This window comes from Vidua macroura, unplaced genomic scaffold (genome assembly GCF_024509145.1).
Source record: "Vidua macroura isolate BioBank_ID:100142 unplaced genomic scaffold, ASM2450914v1 whyUn_scaffold_215, whole genome shotgun sequence".
NCBI classification, from domain to species: Eukaryota; Metazoa; Chordata; class Aves; order Passeriformes; family Viduidae; genus Vidua; species Vidua macroura.
In genome coordinates, this window is record NW_026530589.1 from 2,694 (window position 1) to 19,962 (window position 17,269).

A 17,269-nucleotide genomic window follows, 5' to 3' on the forward strand; every position below is an offset into this window, starting at 1 on the left:
ATGGGGGTCCTGACACCCCAAACCCGCCCGGATGGGGGTCCTGACACCCCAAATCCCCCGATGGGGGTCCTGACACCCCAAACCCCCCCAGATGGGGGTCCTGACACCCCAAATCCCCCGATGGGGGTCCTGACACCCCAAACCCCCCCGGATGGGGGTCCTGACACCCCAAACCCGCCCGGATGGGGGTCCTGACACCCCAAATCCCCCGATGGGGGTCCTGGAGGGGGGCACGGGGCCCTGCAGGGGGGGCGCGGCCCCCGCGGGTCCCTCCCTAGGCGGGGGCAGCCGGGCTGGGGGTCCCGCCCAGGGCAGGGTCCGGCCCGGGGGTCCCGGGGGTCGCCGCTGCTCCGGGCGGGGGGAGGGGGCCCGAGGGGACCCCCCCCGGAGCCCCCCCGTGCCCGGCCGGTGACGCACGGCCCCGTTAATCCCGGCCCGGCCCGGCCCGGCCCGGCCCGACCGGCGGAAGGTGGGGCTGGGGTCCCGCGGGGGGCTCGCCCCCGCCCCGCGAGAGGGTTCGGGGTGCCCCCCACCCACCCCGAGAGGGCGAGGACCCCCCCCCCGGTCACCCGTGGGGACAGAGGAGGCGGAGCCCGGCCGGGGTCAGTCCCGAGTGACCGGAGCGCGGCCGGGGTCAGTCCCGAGTGACCGCTCGGCCCGCGGGGGGACAGCCCCCCGTGCTCGGGGCAGGGCGGGGGGCTCGGGGCCCCGCGGGGGGGCTCGGCGGGGGTCCCGCGTGTCCCTTGTCCCCTGTGGGGGGGCTGGGGGGTCCCACATGGGTGGGGGGGGGGACGGGGTGTCCCTTGTCCCCCCCAGGTCCCCGTCCCGTGGCACTGGGAGGGGCGGGCAGGGTGGGGGTCCCTGCAGCCCCTCCTTGGGGTGCAGGGTGACCTTGGTGGGGGTCCCACGGATCCCGTGCCCCCCACAGGTGCCCAGCACGAGGCTGCACCTGGCACTGGTGGCACTGGTGGCACTGGGACGTGGGGTGGGACAGGGTGGGGGTCCCTCGGGGCTGCACGAGGGTCCTGGCGGGGGTCCCACGTGTCCCCTGTGCCCCCCCAGGCCATGTGGCTGTACGTGGCGCTGGTGGCACTGGGAGGGGCAGACAGAGTGGGGGGTCACACAGAGTTGGGGTCACACAGAGTGGGGGGGGGTCACACAGAATGGGGGTCACTCAGGGTGGGGGGTCCCTCCACGCCCCTCTCGGGGGTCCTGGCGGGGGTCCCACGTGTCCCCTGTCCCCCCAGGCCATGTTGCTGTCCCTGGCACTGGTGGCACTGGGAGGGTCACACAGGGTGGGGGTCACTCAGGGTGGGGGTCTCTCTCGGGGCTCCTGGCGGGGGTCCCACGTGTCCCCTGTCCCCCCCAGGCCATGTGGCTGTACGTGGCACCGGTGGCACTGGGAGGGTCACACAGGGTGGGGGTCACACAGAGTGGGGGGGGGTCACACAGAATGGGGGTCACACAGGGTGGGGGTCCCTCCACGCCCCTCTCGGGGGTCCTGGTGGGGGGTCCCACGTGTCCCTGTCCCCCCCCAGGCCATGTGGCTGTACGTGGCGCTGCTGGCGCTGGCCTGGGCGCTGGGCTGGCTGCTGCGGGACCGCCGCACGCTGCCCACCGTGACCGACAAGCACGTCTTCATCACGGGCTGCGACAGCGGCTTCGGCAACCTGCTGGCCCGGCGGCTGGCCCGGCGTGGCTACCGCGTGCTGGCCGCCTGCCTGACCCCGCAGGGCGCAGAGAGCCTGCGCGGGGACAGCGCCGGGGGACACCTGAGGACCACCGTGCTCGATGTCACCCGCTCCGACAGCATCCGCCGGGCCGCGGAGTGGGTGCAGAGGGAGGTGGGGGAGAAAGGTGAGGGGGGAAAAAGGGTCTGGGGGCTTGGGGAGGGGGTGGGCGGCTGGGAAAGGGCGGGAGGGCAGGGGGGACATGGAGGGACAAGGACCAAAGGAGGGGACACGGGGGCAGGGGGGACATGGAGTCCCCGAGGCTGGGCTGAGGGGACACAGAGGGGACATGGGGAGGGGCAAGGGGACAAGGACATGGGGAGGGGCTGTGACGGGGGGGGGGGGGGAACACGAGGACATGGGGAGGGGCTGTGACATGGGGGGGGACAACAGGGGGACATGGGGAGGGGCTGTGACACGGTGGAGGGGGGACACGAGGACATGGGGAGGGGCTGTGGGGCAGGACGGACCCCCGGGAGGTGCCGTGGGTGGGGGGACAGCCCTACCCCCCCTCGGACACAATGGGGACAGCTCCGGGCTGCCAGGGACGAGGAGGGCAGGGTCCCAGGTGGGCACAGGGCGGGGGTCCCGGGGGCACAGGTGGAAGGGTCCTGGCAGGTCACAGTGAGGACAGGCGGGGACACAGAGGGGACAGGTCCTGCTGCGTCAGTCTGGGGACACTCTGGAGGTCTCCCAGACTTTGGGGGTCTCCCACTCTCTGTCCCCCAGGGCTGGTGAACAAACGCAGCGTGGCCAACCCCATTGACCCCAGGGCGCGTGGGGACACTCTGGGGGTCCCAGGGGGTGCCAGTTTGGGGGTGCCACCCTCTGTGTCCCCCCCAGGGTTGTCAGTTTGGGGGTCCCCACCCTCTGTGTCCCCCCAGGGCTGTTTGGGCTGGTGAACAGCACAGTGTGACCCACCCCAGGGCAATCTGGGGGTCCCAGGGGACACTGGAGGCTCCAGTTTGGGGGTGCCACCCTCTGTGTCCCGCCAGGGCTGTCAGTTTGGGGGTCCCCACCCTCTGTGTCCCGCCAGGGCTGTCAGTTTGGGGGTCCCCACCCTCCGTGTCCCCCCAGGGCTGTCAGTTTGGGGGTCCCCACCCTCCGTGTCCCCCCAGGGCTGTCAGTTTGGGGGTCCCCACCCTCCGTGTCCCCCCAGGGCTGTCAGTTTGGGGGTCCCCACCCTCTGTGTCCCCCCGGGCTGTCAGTTTGGGGGTCCCCACCCTCCGTGTCCCCCCAGGGCTGTTCGGGCTGGTGAACAACGCGGGCGTGGCCGACCCCATCGGCCCCACGGAGTGGATGGACATCGAGGATTTCCGCCGGGTCATGGCCGTCAACACCTTCGGGGCCATCGAGGTCACGCTGCAGCTGCTGCCGCTGCTGAAGCGCGCGCGGGGCCGAGTGGTCAACACGTCCAGCGTGCTGGGGCGCATCTCGGCCAACGGCGGCGGCTACTGCCTGTCCAAGTTCTGCATCGAGGCCTTCTCGGACAGCCTCCGGTGGGTGCTGGCCCCTGGGCACGCCCTGAGCCCGCCTGATCGTGCCATGACCCCTCCGGCCACGGCCTGACCCCTCCGGCCATGCCCTGACCCCTCTGGCCACAGCCTGACCCCTCCGGCCATGCCCTGACCCCTCCGGCCATAGCCTGACCCCTCCAGCCAAGGCCTGACCCCTCCGGCCACGGCTTGACCCCTCCGGCCATGCCCTGAGCTCTTCGGCTACAGCCTGACCCCTCTGGCCATGTCCTGACCCCTCCGGCCACAGCCTGACCCCTCCGGCCACGCCCTGAGCCCGCCTGATCGTGCCCTGACCCCACCGGCCACAGCCTGACCCCTCCGGCCATGCCCTGAGCTCTTCGGCTACAGCCTGACCCCTCTGGCCATGTCCTGACCCCTCCGGCCACAGCCTGACCCCTCCGGCCATGCCCTGACCCCTTTGACCATCTCCTGACCCCTCCGGCCACGGCCTGACCCCTCCGGCCATGCCCTGAGCCCTCTGGCCACAGCCTGACCCCGTTGACCATCTCCCCCCCGACCCCTCTGGCCACCCCCTGACCCCGTTGACCATCTCCCCCCTGACCCCTCTGGCCACCCCCTGACCCCTCTGGCCCCCTCCCCAGGCGGGACATGCGGCACTTTGGGGTCAAGGTGAGCGTGGTGGAGCCGGGCTTCTTCAAGACCAACGCGACGGACCTGGCCTCGCTGGAGGCGTCGCTGCGGCTGCGCTGGGAGCGCCTGGAGCCGGCCACGCGCAGCAGCTACGGGGAGCACTTCTTCCCCCAGTGTGAGTGGGGCCGGGGGCTGCGGGGGGGGGGCACGGCACCGGAGACCCCCTTTGGGGCATCCCCCAAATGGCAGCGGCTCACCCCTGCCTCAGTTTCCCCCTTTGGGGGCATCCCCCGAATGGCAGCGGCTCACCCCTGCCTCAGTTTTCCCCTTTGGATCATCCCCCGAATGGCAGCGGCTCACCCCTGCCTCAGTTTCCCCCTTTGGGGGCATCCCCCGAATGGCAGCGGCTCACCCCTGCCTCAGTTTCCCCCTTTGGGGGCATCCCCCGAATGGCAGCGGCTCACCCCTGCCTCAGTTTCCCCCTTTGGGGGCATCCCCCGAATGGCAGCGGCTCACCCCTGCCTCAGTTTCCCCCCTCTGGGGCATCCCCCAAAGATCAGCAACCCACCCCTGCCTCAGTTTCCCCCTTCCCCGACCCTCCCCCAGCCCCCAGATGTCCATGTGTCCCCCCTGCCTCAGTTTCCCTTTTCCTATTTTCCCCCAAAACCCAAAGATCAGCGTCCCACCCCTGCCTCAGTTTCCCCTTTTCCTGACCCTCCCCCAGCCCCCAGGTGCCCCCCGTGCCTCAGTTTCCCCTATCCTGACCCTCCCCCAGCCCCCAGGTGCCCCCCGTGCCTCAGTTTCCCCCTTTCCCCGACCCTTCCCCAGCCCCTGGGTGCCCCCCGTGCCTCAGTTTCCCCCTTTCCCCGACCCTTCCCCAGCCCCCGGGTGCCCCCCGTGCCTCAGTTTCCCCTATCCTGACCCTCCCCCAGCCCCCAGGTGTCCCCCGTGCCTCAGTTTCCCCACCTCCCAAATTCAGCATCCCACCCCCGCCTCAGTTTCCCCCTTTCCCCGGACCCTCCCCCAGCCCCCGGGTGCCCCCCGTGCCTCAGTTTCCCCCTTTCCCCGACCCTCCCCCAGCCCCCAGGTGCCCCCCGTGCCTCAGTTTCCCCCTATCCAGACCCTCCCCCAGCCCCCAGGTGTCCCCCGTGCCTCAGTTTCCCCACCTCCCAAATTCAGCATCCCACCCCCGCCTCAGTTTCCCCTTTCCCCGACCCTCCCCCAGCCCCCGGGTGCCCCCCGTGCCTCAGTTTCCCCTATCCTGACCCTCTCCCAGCCCCCAGGTGCCCCCCGTGCCTCAGTTTCCCCCTTTCCCCAGACCCTCCCCCAGCCCCCAGTGCCTCAGTTTCCCCTATCCTGACCCTCCCCCAGCCCCCAGTGCCTCAGTTTCCCCTATCCTGACCCTCCCCCAGCCCCCAGGTGCCCCCCGTGCCTCAGTTTCCCCCTTTCCCCAGACCCCCAGCCCCCAGGTGCCCCCCGTGCCTCAGTTTCCCCACCTCCCAAATTCAGCATCCCACCCCCGCCTCAGTTTCCCCCTTTCCCCGGACCCTCCCCCAGCCCCCAGGTGCCCCCCGTGCCTCAGTTTCCCCCTTTCCCCAGACCCTCCCCCAGCCCCCAGTGCCTCAGTTTCCCCTATCCTGACCCTCCCGCAGCCCCCAGGTGCCCCCCGTGCCTCAGTTTCCCCTATCCTGACCCTCCCCCAGCCCCCGGGTGCCCCCCGTGCCTCAGTTTCCCCTATCCTGACCCTCCCCCAGCCCCCGGGTGCCCCCCGTGCCTCAGTTTCCCCCTTTCCCCGGACCCTCCCCCAGCCCCCGGGTGCCCCCCGTGCCTCAGTTTCCCCTATCCTGACCCTCCCCCAGCCCCCAGGTGCCCCCCGTGCCTCAGTTTCCCCCTTTTCCCCGACCCTCCCCCAGCCCCCGGGTGCCCCCCGTGCCTCAGTTTCCCCCCGCCGTGTCCCCCCAGACCTGCGGGTGCAGCGCCTGCTGCTGTCGCTGCTCTGCGACCCCGACCTGGCCAAGGTGACGGCGTGCATGGAGCACGCGCTGCGGGCGCGCCACCCGCGCAGCCGCTACAGCGCCGGCTGGGACGCCAAGCTGCTCTGGCTGCCGGCCTCCTACCTGCCCTCGGCCCTCGTGGACCTGGCCCTGGCCCTCATCCTGCCCCGGCCGGCCCAGAGCCGCCGCTGAGAGACCCCAGACCCACTGAGAGCCCCCAGACCCAAAATAAACCCCCCCCAAATATGGGGAGTAAACCTCACAAACTCGTCTGTCCTGGCTTGGGTTGGGGTTGGGATTTGGGGACATTGAGGTGGCACTTGGAGGTTTATGGACATGGCCCTGGCCCTCATCCTGCCCCGGCCGGCCCAGAGCCGCCGCTGAGAGACCCCAGACCCGCTGAGAGCCCCCAGACCCAAAATAAACCCCCCCCAAATATGGGGAGTAAACCTCACAAACTCGTCTGTCCTGGCTCTGCTTGGGGTTGGGATTTGGGGACATTGAGGTGGCACTTGGAGCCCCATGGAGCTGGCCCTGGTCCTCATCCTGCTCAGGCTGGCCCAGAGAGCCCCCAGACCCACTAAGAGCCCCCAGACCCAAAATAAACCCCCCCCAAATATGGGGAGTAAACCTCACAAACTCGTCTGTCCTGGCTCTGCCCATGGGTATGGGTGGAAGGAGATTTGGGGGCACTGAGGTGGCACTTGGAGGTTTATGGACCTGGCCCTGGCCCTCATCCTGCCCAGGCCAGCCCAGAGCCGCTGCTGAGAGCCCCCAGACCCACTGAGAGCCCCCAGACCCACTGAGAGCCCCCAGACCCAAGATAAACCCCCTCAAATATGGCGAGTAAACTTCACAAACTCGTCTGTCCTGGCTTGGGTTGGGGTTGGGATTTGGGGACATTGAGGTGGCACTTGGAGGATTATGGACCTGGCCCTGGCCCTCATCCTGCCCAGGCCAGCCCAGAGCCGCCGCTGAGAGACCCCAGACCCAAAATAAACCTCCCCGGGTGGGCAATGGGGGATGAACCCCCCAAGGGTCTCACCTGTCCTGGCTCTGATTGGCGTCACGGCTGGAAGGGGATTTGGGGACATTGGGGTGGCACGTGAGGATTTGGGGACATCGGGGTGGCACACGGAGCCCCCAGAGCCACCAGGACCAGTCCCCGGCCCCAGGGGGTCAATGGGGCACGGGGGGGGACCCCAAAACTCCAGGATGGACCCCCTCAAACCCATCAGAGACCCCCCAACCCCAGGAGGGACCCCAAACCCCCCTTAGGGACCCCCAAACCCCCTGGAGGGTTCCTGTCCCACCCAGGAGGGACCCCCCAACCCCAAAGACCCCCCCCAAACCCCTCAAAGGGACCCCCAAGCCCCCCCCAGTCACGCTCGGCTCTCCACAAGCTTTTCCTCTTTATTGTAAACCCGGGGGCCCCCCCAGCCCCCCAGGACCCCCGGGGTGGGGGGGGTTGGCACGTGGCCCCCCCCAGGACCCCCGGGGGGGTTAGGAATTTTGGGGGGGGGGCTACATGACCTCGTAGCCGCTGCGGATCCCCCGCATGAGGCAACAGGAGAAGACAACGCCCAGGATCTGGGGGGACAAGGAGAGTGACACCGGGGGGGGGACAGGGACATGGGGGGGACAGGGAGAGTGACATTGGTGGGGGGACAGGGACATGGGGGGGACATGGAGAGTGACACTGGGGGGGTCAGATCTGGGGGGGTCGGTGACACTTGGGGGTGTCAGTTAAATTTGGGGGGGGGTCACTCAGAAATGGGGGGATCCACTGGACATGGAGGGGTCAGTTAAATTTGGGGGGGGGAAGAAGGAGAAGGGGGTTCAGTCACACCTGGGGGGTCAGTTTGACATGGGGGGGGGTCAGTCAGCCCCAGATTGGGGGGGGGGTCTCACTCCACATTCGGGGGTCTCACCCCACATTGGGGGGGTCACCCCACATTAAAGGGGTTCAGCCCCACACTGAGGAGGGGTCCACCCCAATCTCAGGGGGGGTCTCAGACTCCCCCACATTTGGAGGGGTCTCAGCCCACATTTGGGGGGGGTCCCAGCCGACATTTGGGGGGGTCCCAGCCGACATTTGGGGGGGGTCTCAGCCCCACAGAAAAGCGGGTTCAATCCCATCCTCATGGGGGTCTCAGCCCACATTTGGGGGGGGTCTCAGCCCACATTTGGGGGGGTCCCAGCCCACATTTGGGGGGGGGTCTCAGCCCCACAGAAAAGCGGGTTCAATCCCATCCTCATGGGGGTCTCATCCCACATTTGGGGGGGGTCCCAGCCCACATTTGGGGGGGTCCCAGCCCACATCTGGGGGGTCTCACCTCGAAGAAGGCGATGCCCAGCGCCACGGCCGCCAGCACCAGCACGTTCCTCTTGACCCACGCCTCGAGGCTCGGCAGGCAGCCCTGGGCGGGGGGAGCACGGTGTGGGTGAGGGGGGGGGGTCCTGGGACACCCCCGAGGGGCCGGAGCAGGAATTGGGGCGGGGGTCTCACCTTGGCGAACACGGTGGCCGGGGTGGGCCGGACGTTGCAGGCGGCGGTGGCCACGCGGCAGCAGGACCTGGGCACGGTGTCGTTGGCCCCGAAGGGCCCCACGCTGGCCCAGTCCGTGTAGTTGTCCACCCCACAGCAGGAGAACTGCCGGCAAACAAAAAAAAAAAAAAAAAAAAAAAAAAAAAAAAAAAAGGCTCGGGGTGAGGGGGGTTCCAGGAGAAGCCCCCTCCCCAAATTGGGGCTGGCCCCGAGGCTCACCTCCTGCTGGAAGGCGTCCAGGGCAGCGCTCAGCGCCTGGTCCTGCTCGTACCTCCTCACCGCCTCCCACAGCCCCTCCTCCACCAGCCCGTGCACCTGGGGGGGCACGGGGGGGGGCGTCACGGGGTGGGCAGGGACCCCCGGGGGGGCACAGGGGGGTAGGGACCCCCGGGGGGGAGGGGCAGGGACCCCCACCTTGTGCTTGAAGACGTAGCCGGTGATGGCGGCGGCGATCTCCACCAGGAAGATGAGGCTGAGGAGGACGGCGAACTGGGGGGGGGCACGGGGGGGGTCACAGAGGGGGTTTGGGGGTGTCACAGAGGGGTTTGGGGGGTCTGGGGGGTCACTGAGGGAGTTTGGGGGGTCACTGAGAGGGTTTGGGGGATCTGGGGGGGTCACAGAGGGGGTTTGGGGGGGTCTAGGGGGGTCACAGAGGGGTTTGGGGGGTCTGGGGGGTCATTGAGGGGGTTTGGGGGGCTCTGGGGGGGTCACTGAGGGAGTTTGGGGGGTCACTGACAGGGTTTGGGGGGTTCTAGGGGGGTCACAGAGGGGGTTTGAGGGGTCACTGAGGGGTTTGGGGGGGTCTGGGGGGTCATTGAGGGGGTTTGGGGGGGTCACAGAGGGGGTTTGAGGGGTCTGGGGGGTCACAGAGGGGGTCTGGGGGGTCACAGAGGGGTTTGGGGGGTCACAGAGGGGGTTTGAGGGGTCACTGAGGGGCTTTGGGGGGTCTGGGGGGTCACAGAGGGGGTTTGAGGGGTCTGGGGGGGCACAAAGGGGGTTTGAGGGGTCACAGAGAGGGTTTGGGGGGGTCTGGGGGGCACAAAGGGGGTTTGGGGGGTCTGGGGGGGTCACAGCAGAGGTTCTGGGGCAGGGCAGGGGTCAGAGGAGAGGTTTGGGGCAGGGGGTGTCACAGGGGGGCTGGGCGGGGCTCGGGGGGGTCATGGGGGGGTCAGGTCGTGCTGGGGGGGGTCAGGGTGGGGCAATCAAGTGGGGGGGGCACAATGAGGGGCTGAGTTGGGGGGGGGACACAAAGTGGGGGGGGGTCAGATGGGGACAGTGATCGTGCTGTTCCCACCAAGGGCGGGGGTCGGGGGGTCCCGGGGGATCTCGGGGGGGTCTCGGGGGGGTCCCGGCGGGCTGCCCCCCCCTCACCGTGGTGACCATGCAGTAACTCTCCTTCCAGGCGCCGCAGCAGCCGAAGAAGGAGGTGAAGAAGATGACGACCCCCAGCACCACGATGCCCACGGGGGTCCAGCTGGAGCCGCCCACCGGGGCCACCGGGGCCCTACCCAGGGCCACCAGCGCGTAGATGCCGATGGCGATCAGGGCCACGCCGCACACCTGGGGGGGCGCACAGAGCGTCGGGGACAGCCGGGACCCCCCCCCCCTCCTGCCAAACCCCCCTACCCAAACCGCCCCCCGTAGAACCCCCCTCCCCAAATCGCCCCGCGGCGCCGCGTTCGGCTCCAGTTTGGGGGCAAACTTGGGGGGGGGGGGGACAGCAGCGCAGCCCCCCCGGGGGAGGGGACACGGGAGGGGACACGGGAGGGGACAGCGGCCGCAGCGGGAAGTCCAGGAAGTCCGGCCTTCCGGCCACGCGAGAGCGCGGGGGGGGCCGCCACCCACCCCGCTCGGGGGTCCCGGCCGAGTCCGGGGGGGGGGTTCATCCCACCGGGACCCCCCCCCTGGGGTCCGTCCCGCTCTCCCAGACCCCTCCCGAGGGCGGGGGGACCCCCGGCGAGCGGCGAGCGGCGCCCCCCCCCGCCCGTGCCCGGTGTGCCCGCGGGGCGTGGGCTCGGCTGCACAAACAGCGCGCGGGGGGGCCGCGGGGGGGGGCTGGCACCGTGTCCCGCCGTGTCACCGGGTGTCCCCCCCGCGTCCCCCGGCACTCCAGGGGTGACTCAGCCCGGCGCCGCCAGGGTGGGGACAGCTCCCTCCCCGCGTGGGGGGGACGGGAAGGGGCCCCGTGTCCCCCCCGTGTCCCCCCCGTGTGGCCCCCCCCGCTCCGGCCGTTGGCTCTCGCCGCTCTTTCCTCACCCCGACTTCCCCAAAGCCGCCTCCCGCCTCTCCCGGGGGTCTCCCCCGTTCCCCCCCCCCCCCGCTTTGGGGTCCCCTGTCCGCCCCCCGGGACCCGCTGGGGACAGGATGTGGCTTCACCCAAAATGACAACAACCCCCCCCCCCCCACCGCGCCTCCCCCAACACCGGGACCCCCCCCCCCCGCCCCCCGCTGCCCGGGACCCCCAAATCCGAGGCTGCGGGAGGTGGGGAGGGGGCGGCGGGGTGGGTCCGCCCGGTTCTGCCGGCGCCGGGACCCCCCCGGTGCCCCCCGCCCCGGGCGCGGACTCACCCAGAAGATGAAGTTGAAGAAGAAAACCAAGAACTTCACACATTTCATCCCCCCCTCGATCGCCATGGCCCCGCCGTCCTGCGGGAGCCGCCGCTCAGCACCGGCACCGGGCCGGCCCCGCGGCCGGTACCGCTCTCCGCCACCGAGGAACCGCCGGCCCGGGCTCGCCCCGCCACCGGTACCGGCACCGCTCCACCCCGGCCTGACGGCCCGGCGCTGCTCCCGGTACCGCTCCCTCACTCCCTCCGGTGCCGGGGCTCCCGGTGCCGCTCCCTCCCAGATCCCGGTCCCGGTCCCGGTGCTGCTTCATCCCCCGGTCCCGGTGGTCCCGGAGTTCCCGGGGCTGCTCTCCCCCTGCCCCGCTCCCGGTGCCGTTCCCCCTCCGGTTCCCGGTGGTCCCGGGTACCGCTTCCACCCTCTCCAGGTGGTCCCGGTACCGTTCCCCCCCCCAGTCCCGGTGGTCCCGGGACCGTTCCCTCCCCACTCCCGGTGGTCCCGGTGCCGTTCCCCCCCTGGTTCCGGTGGTCCCGGTACCACTTTCCCCCACTCCCCGCGGTCCCGGTACCGTTTCCCCCCCGTCCCCCCCCGGTCCCCGCGGTCCCGGTACAGTTTCCCCCCCCTGTTCCCCCCGGTCCCGGTGCCGTTCCCCACCCGCTCCCGGCGCTCCCGGCGCCCCCGATCCCGCTCACCGCCGCCCTTCCCGAGGGCTCCGGATCATGTGACGGGGGCGAGCCGAGAGAACCCCGGCACCGCCCCGGGACCGCCCCGGGACCGCCCCGACACCGCCCCAGCACCGGCACCGGCACCGGCACCGGCACCGCCCCGGGACCGACACCGGCACCGGCACCGCCCCGGCACCGCCCCGGCACCGCCCCGACACCGGCACCGCCCCGACACCGACACCGACACCGACACCAGCACCGGCACCGGCACCGGCACCGCCCCGGGACCGCCCCGGCACCGGCACCGGGACCGCCCCGACACCGACACCGACACCGACACCGACACCGGCACCGGCACCGGCACCGGGACCGCCCCGGGACCGGCACCGCCCCGACACCGACACCGACACCAGCACCGGCACCGGCACCGCCCCGGGACCGCCAAAACACGAGCGGCTGCGAGGGACCCTTTATTGGGGGCGCATTTGGGGACACCGAGGGGACACCGAGGGTCCCACACGGGGGACTCGGGACTCCGAGCTCCCACCGCGTCCCGCACCGGGGCCCCAGATCCCCCCGACCCCACACCCGGGGTCCCAAATCCCCCCGACCCCAAACTCGAGGTCCCTGTAACCCCTGACCCGCGCCCCGGGGTCCCAAATCCCCCCGACCCGATACCCGGGGTCTCTGTGACCCCTGACCCCACACCCGGGGTCCTGGCCCCACTATGCCTCACACTCGGGGTCCCAGCCCCCCCATACCCCCCCCTCAGGGTTCCAGCCCCCCCAAATGCCCCACCCCATCGCCCCCAACCCCTCCTAACCCCCACCCTGGGGTCCCAGCCCCTCCGACCCCCCCCCCCCAATATCCCCCAGCACCCCCGGCCCCCCACCCCGGGGTCCCAGCCCCCCAAATCCCCCACCCCATTGCCCCCAGCCCCTCCTGACCCCCACCCCGGGGTCCCAGCCCCCCAAATCCCCCACCCCATTGCCCCCAGCCCCTCCTGACCCTCACCCCGGGGTCCCAGCCCCCCAAATCCCCCACCCCATTGCCCCCAGCCCCTCCTGACCCCCACCCCGGGGTCCCAGCCCCCCAAATCCCCCTCCTCCCGGGGTCCCAGCCCCCCGCCCCCCACCCCCGCCGTGTCACAAGCCCGGCAGGTCGCCCAGCGCGGCCAGCACGGCCCGCAGGTGCGGGGGGTGCACGAAGGCCACGAGCCCCCCGCGGTTGGCCCAGCGCTCGGGCCCGGTCCGGCCCGGGTCCGGCCGGTGGTAGAGCAGCTCGGGGGGCTCCCCGGTGCCCCCCTCCCGCCGTGCCCGCAGCGCCCCCTCCAAGGCCACCACGCCGCCGCCCAGGGCGCGCAGGATGGCGTGCGGGGCACACGAGTCCCAGGCGAACGTGGTGGCCTGCGACAGCACGAAGGCGTCCGCCAGCCCCAGCGCCACGCACAGCAGTTTGTAACCGGCCCCGGCGGCGAAGAGCGGGGGACCCCCGCCCAGGGAGCCCAGAGCCCCCCGCACCGCCGCGCCCTCGGCCCGGCTCAGCACCACGCGGGGACGCGGCCGCGGGACCGGAGGGGACAGCGAGCACAGCCGCGTGTCGCCGTGCGCCACCCCCCCAGTGGTAGCGACCCCGCCACCTGCGGGAGGGAGGGGACAGGGGGTACCTGAGCTGGGAGGGGGGGGGAACAGGGGGGTGGGGACACCGGGGTGGGGGGGATGGGGGTGTGGGACCCCGGGGAGGGGGGGATAGAGACCCCAGAGTGAGGGGTGTGGGGGAATGGGGACCCCGGGATGGGGGGTCAGGGGGGACAGAGACCCTTGGGATATGGGGGATTTGGGACCCCGGGATGGGGGGTCAGGGGGGACAGAGACCCTTGGGATATGGGGGAGTTGGGACCCCGGGATGGGGGGTCAGGGGGGACAGGGACCCTTGGGATATGGGGGAGTTGGGACCCCAGGATGGGGGGCTCAGGGGGGACAGGGACCCCGGGATGGGGGAAAAATGGGGGAATTGGGACCCCAAGGTGAAGGGTCAAGGGTGACAGTGATCCTGAAGTGTGGGTGACAGGGACCCCCAGTGCAGGGTCAGGGGTGACAGGGGTCCTGGGGTGCAGGGTCAGGGGTGACAGGGACCCCCAGTGCGGGGTCAGGGGTGACAGGGCTCCTGGGGTGCAGGGTCAGGGCTGACAGGGACCCCAGGGTGCAGGTTCAGGGGGTGACAGGGGTCCCAGGTGTGGGCTCTGGGTATACCTGTGGGTCTGGGGGTCCCGCTGGAAGAAGGGCTCGTTGATGACCCCCAGCACGGGGACCCCGCTGTGGCGGTCGAAGGCCCCCACGAGCACCAGGGCCGAGCGCAGCCCCCCGGGCGCGATGCCATCGATGGCGGCCACGTCCTCGCGCCCCCCGATGAACTCGTTGGTGGAGTCTGGGGGGTGCCAGGGGGTCTGGGGGGTGCTGGCCCTGGCCCTGGCCCTGGCCCTGGCCCTGGCCCTGGCCCTGTCCCCATCCCATCCCTGTCCCTGTTCCCATCCCATCCTGTCCCATCTCGCAGTCCCCATCCCATCCCTGTCCCCATCCCATCCTGTCCCTGTTGCTGTCCCCATCCCGTCCCTGTCCCTGTTCCCATCCCATCCCATTCCGTCCCGTCTCACAATCCCCATCCCATCCCTGTCCCATTCCTGTCCCCACCCCACAACATTCCCTGTCCCCATCCCTGTCCCCCATTCCTGTCCCCTTTATCCCATCCCATCCCTGTCCCCACCCCACAACATTCCCTGTCCCCATTCCTGTTTCTGTCCCCTCTATCCCATCCCATCCCTGTCCCGTCCCTGTCCCCACCCCACAACATTTCCTGTCCCCATCCCTGTCCCTGTCCCGTCCCCGTCCCCACCCCACAGCCCCTCACCAATGGGGTCTATCCAGATTCCCACGTCCCCTGGGGACACTCCGGGGTCGACGCCGTCCAGCTCCGTGTCCCCAAGTGTCACCTCCTGGTGCACGGCCTCTGCCAGCAGCTCGGCCGCCCTCGTCTGCTCGGGGCCCAGCACGGCCAGCAGCAGGGCCGCCGTGTCCCCCGGGGTGGCACAGACCCGCACTGTCACCGTGCCACCTGCCGGCACCCCAAATCACACAGGGACATGGCACAGGGACACCCAGGGTGGCACGGACCCGCACTGTCACCGTGCCACCTGCCGGGACCCCAAATCACACAGGGACATGGCACAGGGACACCCAGGGTGGCACGGACCCGCACTGTCACCGTGCCACCTGCTGGGACCATGGCACAGGGACCCCCCACTCAGCCACAGCCCCACAGACCCCGGTGTGGGGACCCTGACTCAGCCAAGGGAATGTGGGGACATGGGGACATGGGGACATGGGCAGGGTGACATTGGGGTATGGGGACATGGCACATGGGGACTCCCTCCCTCCTCAGCCTCGGCTCCACATCCCCACGCATGTCCCCTCTGTCCCCACACCCCCCACAGATGTCCCCACCCTGCTGTCCCCCACACCTGTCCCCATCCCATTGTCCCCACTGTCCCCACACTGTCCCCTCTATCCCCGCTGTCCCCGCTGTCCCCACACTGTCCCCTCTATTCCCTCTGTCCCCTCTGTCCCCACACTGTCCCCACTGTCCCCTCTGTCCCCTCTATCCCCGCTGTCCCCGCTGTCCCCACACTGTCCCCACTGTCCCCTCTGTCCCCTCTATCCCCGCTGTCCCCGCTGTCCCCTCTGTCCCCTCTGTCCCCTCTGTCCCCTCTATCCCCGCTGTCCCCGCTGTCCCCGCTGTCCCCTCTGTCCCCTCTGTCCCCTCTGTCCCCTGGGTCCCCGCTGTCCCCACTCACCCTGCACGTCCCTGAACTCGCTGGACTCCTCCCCATGGATGTGCCCCCGGAGCTCGGGGAACTGGGGGGACACCGGGGGGGCTCAGGGGAAGCCCGGGGGGTGCCAGCCCCCCTCGGCCACCCCCGGGCTGTCCCCACCTGTGTCCCCAGGTCGTGCTTGATGACCTCCTGGATCAGGACATCCGCCAGGGTCTTGAAGTCCCGCAGGAAGCGGGCGTTGCGCTCGGGGCCCGTCTTCTCGGCCACCAGGAGCCGGAAGAGCGGCTCCTCCGCCCGGCACAGCCGCGCCACCTCCGCCGCCTTCTGCGACACCGCCACCAGCGCCGGCAGCAGCCCCGCCATGGCCGCGACACCGCGACAGCGCCGCGACAGCGCCGCGACAGCGCCGCGACAGCGCCGCGACAGCGCCGCACCTGCCAGGGGCAGCCGCGGGGTCAGGGACGCGCTGGGAAAGGCTCCGGAATGATCCCAAGTGGGGATGGGGGGACAGGGGGACAGGGGGACACTGGGGTCTGGGGACAGGGGGAATTTGGGGACAGGGGGAATTTGGGGACAGGGGGACACTGGGGTGTGGGGACAGGGGGACACTGAGGTGTGGGGACAGGGGGACATTAGGATGTGAGGACAGAGGGACAGATATTGGGGTCTGGGGACTGGGGACAGGGGGACACTGGGGTCTGGGGACAGGGGGAATTTGGGGACAGGGGGAATTTGGGGACAGGGGGACACTGGGGTGTGGGGACAGGGGGACACTGAGGTGTGGGGACAGGGGGACATTAGGATGTGAGGACAGAGGGACAGATATTGGGGTCTGGGGACTGGGGACAGGGGGACACTGGGGTGTGGGGACAGGGGGACATTAGGATGTGAGGACAGAGGGACAGATATTGGGGTGTGGGGACAGGGGGACATTAGGATGTGAGGACAGAGGGACAGATATTGGGGTCTGGGGACTGGGGACAGGGGGACACTGGGGTGTGGGGACAGGAGCACATGGGGACACTGGGTGTGGGGACAGGGGGACATTGGTGTCTGGGGACATGGGGACAGGGTGACATAACTGGAGACAGGGGTGACAGGAGAACACAGGGGTGTGGGGACATGGGGACACGCAGGCGTGGGGATATGGGCAAGCGGGCACAAGGGGACACGGGGACAGGGTGACACGGGGATGTGGGGACAGGGAGATGTGGGGGTCATGGGCAGGTGGGGGGGGGGGGGGGACACGGGGGACGTGGCGGTGTGGGCACAAGGGGACACGGGGACACAAAGGCGGCCACACGGCCACGGGGGAAGCGGCCACGGCGCTGTGGCCGTGGGGACGCGGGGCTGTCCCCCAGCGTGTCCCCGCGGGGGGGGTGGCTCTGTCCCGCGGGGACAGGGGGCGTTCGGGCCGGGGGGGTCCCCGCTGTCCCCCCGGGAGGCGCGGGGCGATGCGGCCCCCCCCGGAACGGCCCAAACCTCCCCCCCCCCCACCCCTCGCCACCCCCCGCGCCGGGGATCCCCCCCAGAGCGAGTCCCCACCCCTGGGGACACCCCTGGGGACCCTCGGGGACCCTCGGGGCCGCCCCCCGCCCGCGCTGCCGTTACCGGGGCCGCTGACAGCTCCTGCGGGCAGCCCGTGGGCGGGGACGGGGCCCGCGTCACAGCCGCGCTTAACCCGCTCGCTGCCGCGGCCCCGCGTGGCCGGGGTCACACCGGAGTGCGGGGACACCGCGGGGCGTCGCGACAACCGGCGGGGAGGGGACAAAGAGGGAGGCGACTCCCCCCCCCCCCCCTCCCTCCCCGCCCCCCCCCCCCTCCCGGGAT

General features: G+C 70.9%; 3 protein-coding genes across 4 annotated transcripts; 1 reads left to right on the forward strand and 2 right to left on the reverse strand.

The window, feature by feature from the left end:
- The first annotated feature begins 515 nt into the window (after nt 1-515).
- RDH5 (retinol dehydrogenase 5) lies at nt 516-6,344 on the forward strand. 2 transcript variants are annotated; one of them, XM_053969483.1, is made up of 5 exons: nt 516-633; nt 1,539-1,857; nt 2,971-3,229; nt 3,850-4,013; nt 5,801-6,344. In XM_053969483.1, exons 2-5 carry the CDS (start codon nt 1,542-1,544, stop codon nt 6,022-6,024), a joined length of 963 nt encoding a protein of 320 aa, XP_053825458.1. In that variant the 5' UTR covers nt 516-633; nt 1,539-1,541; the 3' UTR covers nt 6,025-6,344. The 2 variants fall into 2 exon arrangements, with proteins under 2 accessions (XP_053825458.1, XP_053825459.1); XM_053969484.1 differs by having other exon boundaries at nt 537-602.
- Nucleotides 6,345-7,227: 883 nt separating this feature from the next.
- Nucleotides 7,228-11,676, reverse strand: CD63 (CD63 molecule). The gene is made up of 8 exons (XM_053969485.1): nt 11,638-11,676; nt 10,949-11,026; nt 9,752-9,940; nt 8,795-8,869; nt 8,600-8,695; nt 8,342-8,485; nt 8,169-8,252; nt 7,228-7,422 (listed from the first exon to the last, which is right to left on the reverse strand). Exons 2-8 carry the CDS (start codon nt 11,012-11,014, stop codon nt 7,357-7,359), a joined length of 720 nt encoding a protein of 239 aa, XP_053825460.1. The 5' UTR covers nt 11,015-11,026; nt 11,638-11,676; the 3' UTR covers nt 7,228-7,356.
- Nucleotides 11,677-12,678: 1,002 nt separating this feature from the next.
- Nucleotides 12,679-17,121, reverse strand: INPP1 (inositol polyphosphate-1-phosphatase). Its single transcript, XM_053969487.1, is given in 7 exon segments — nt 12,679-13,161; nt 13,163-13,249; nt 13,863-14,037; nt 14,518-14,721; nt 15,461-15,521; nt 15,599-15,873; nt 17,051-17,121. Coding segments are annotated over 6 exon segments (1,137 nt in total). The 5' UTR covers nt 15,803-15,873; nt 17,051-17,121; the 3' UTR covers nt 12,679-12,755.
- Between the last annotated feature and the right edge of the window lie 148 nt (nt 17,122-17,269).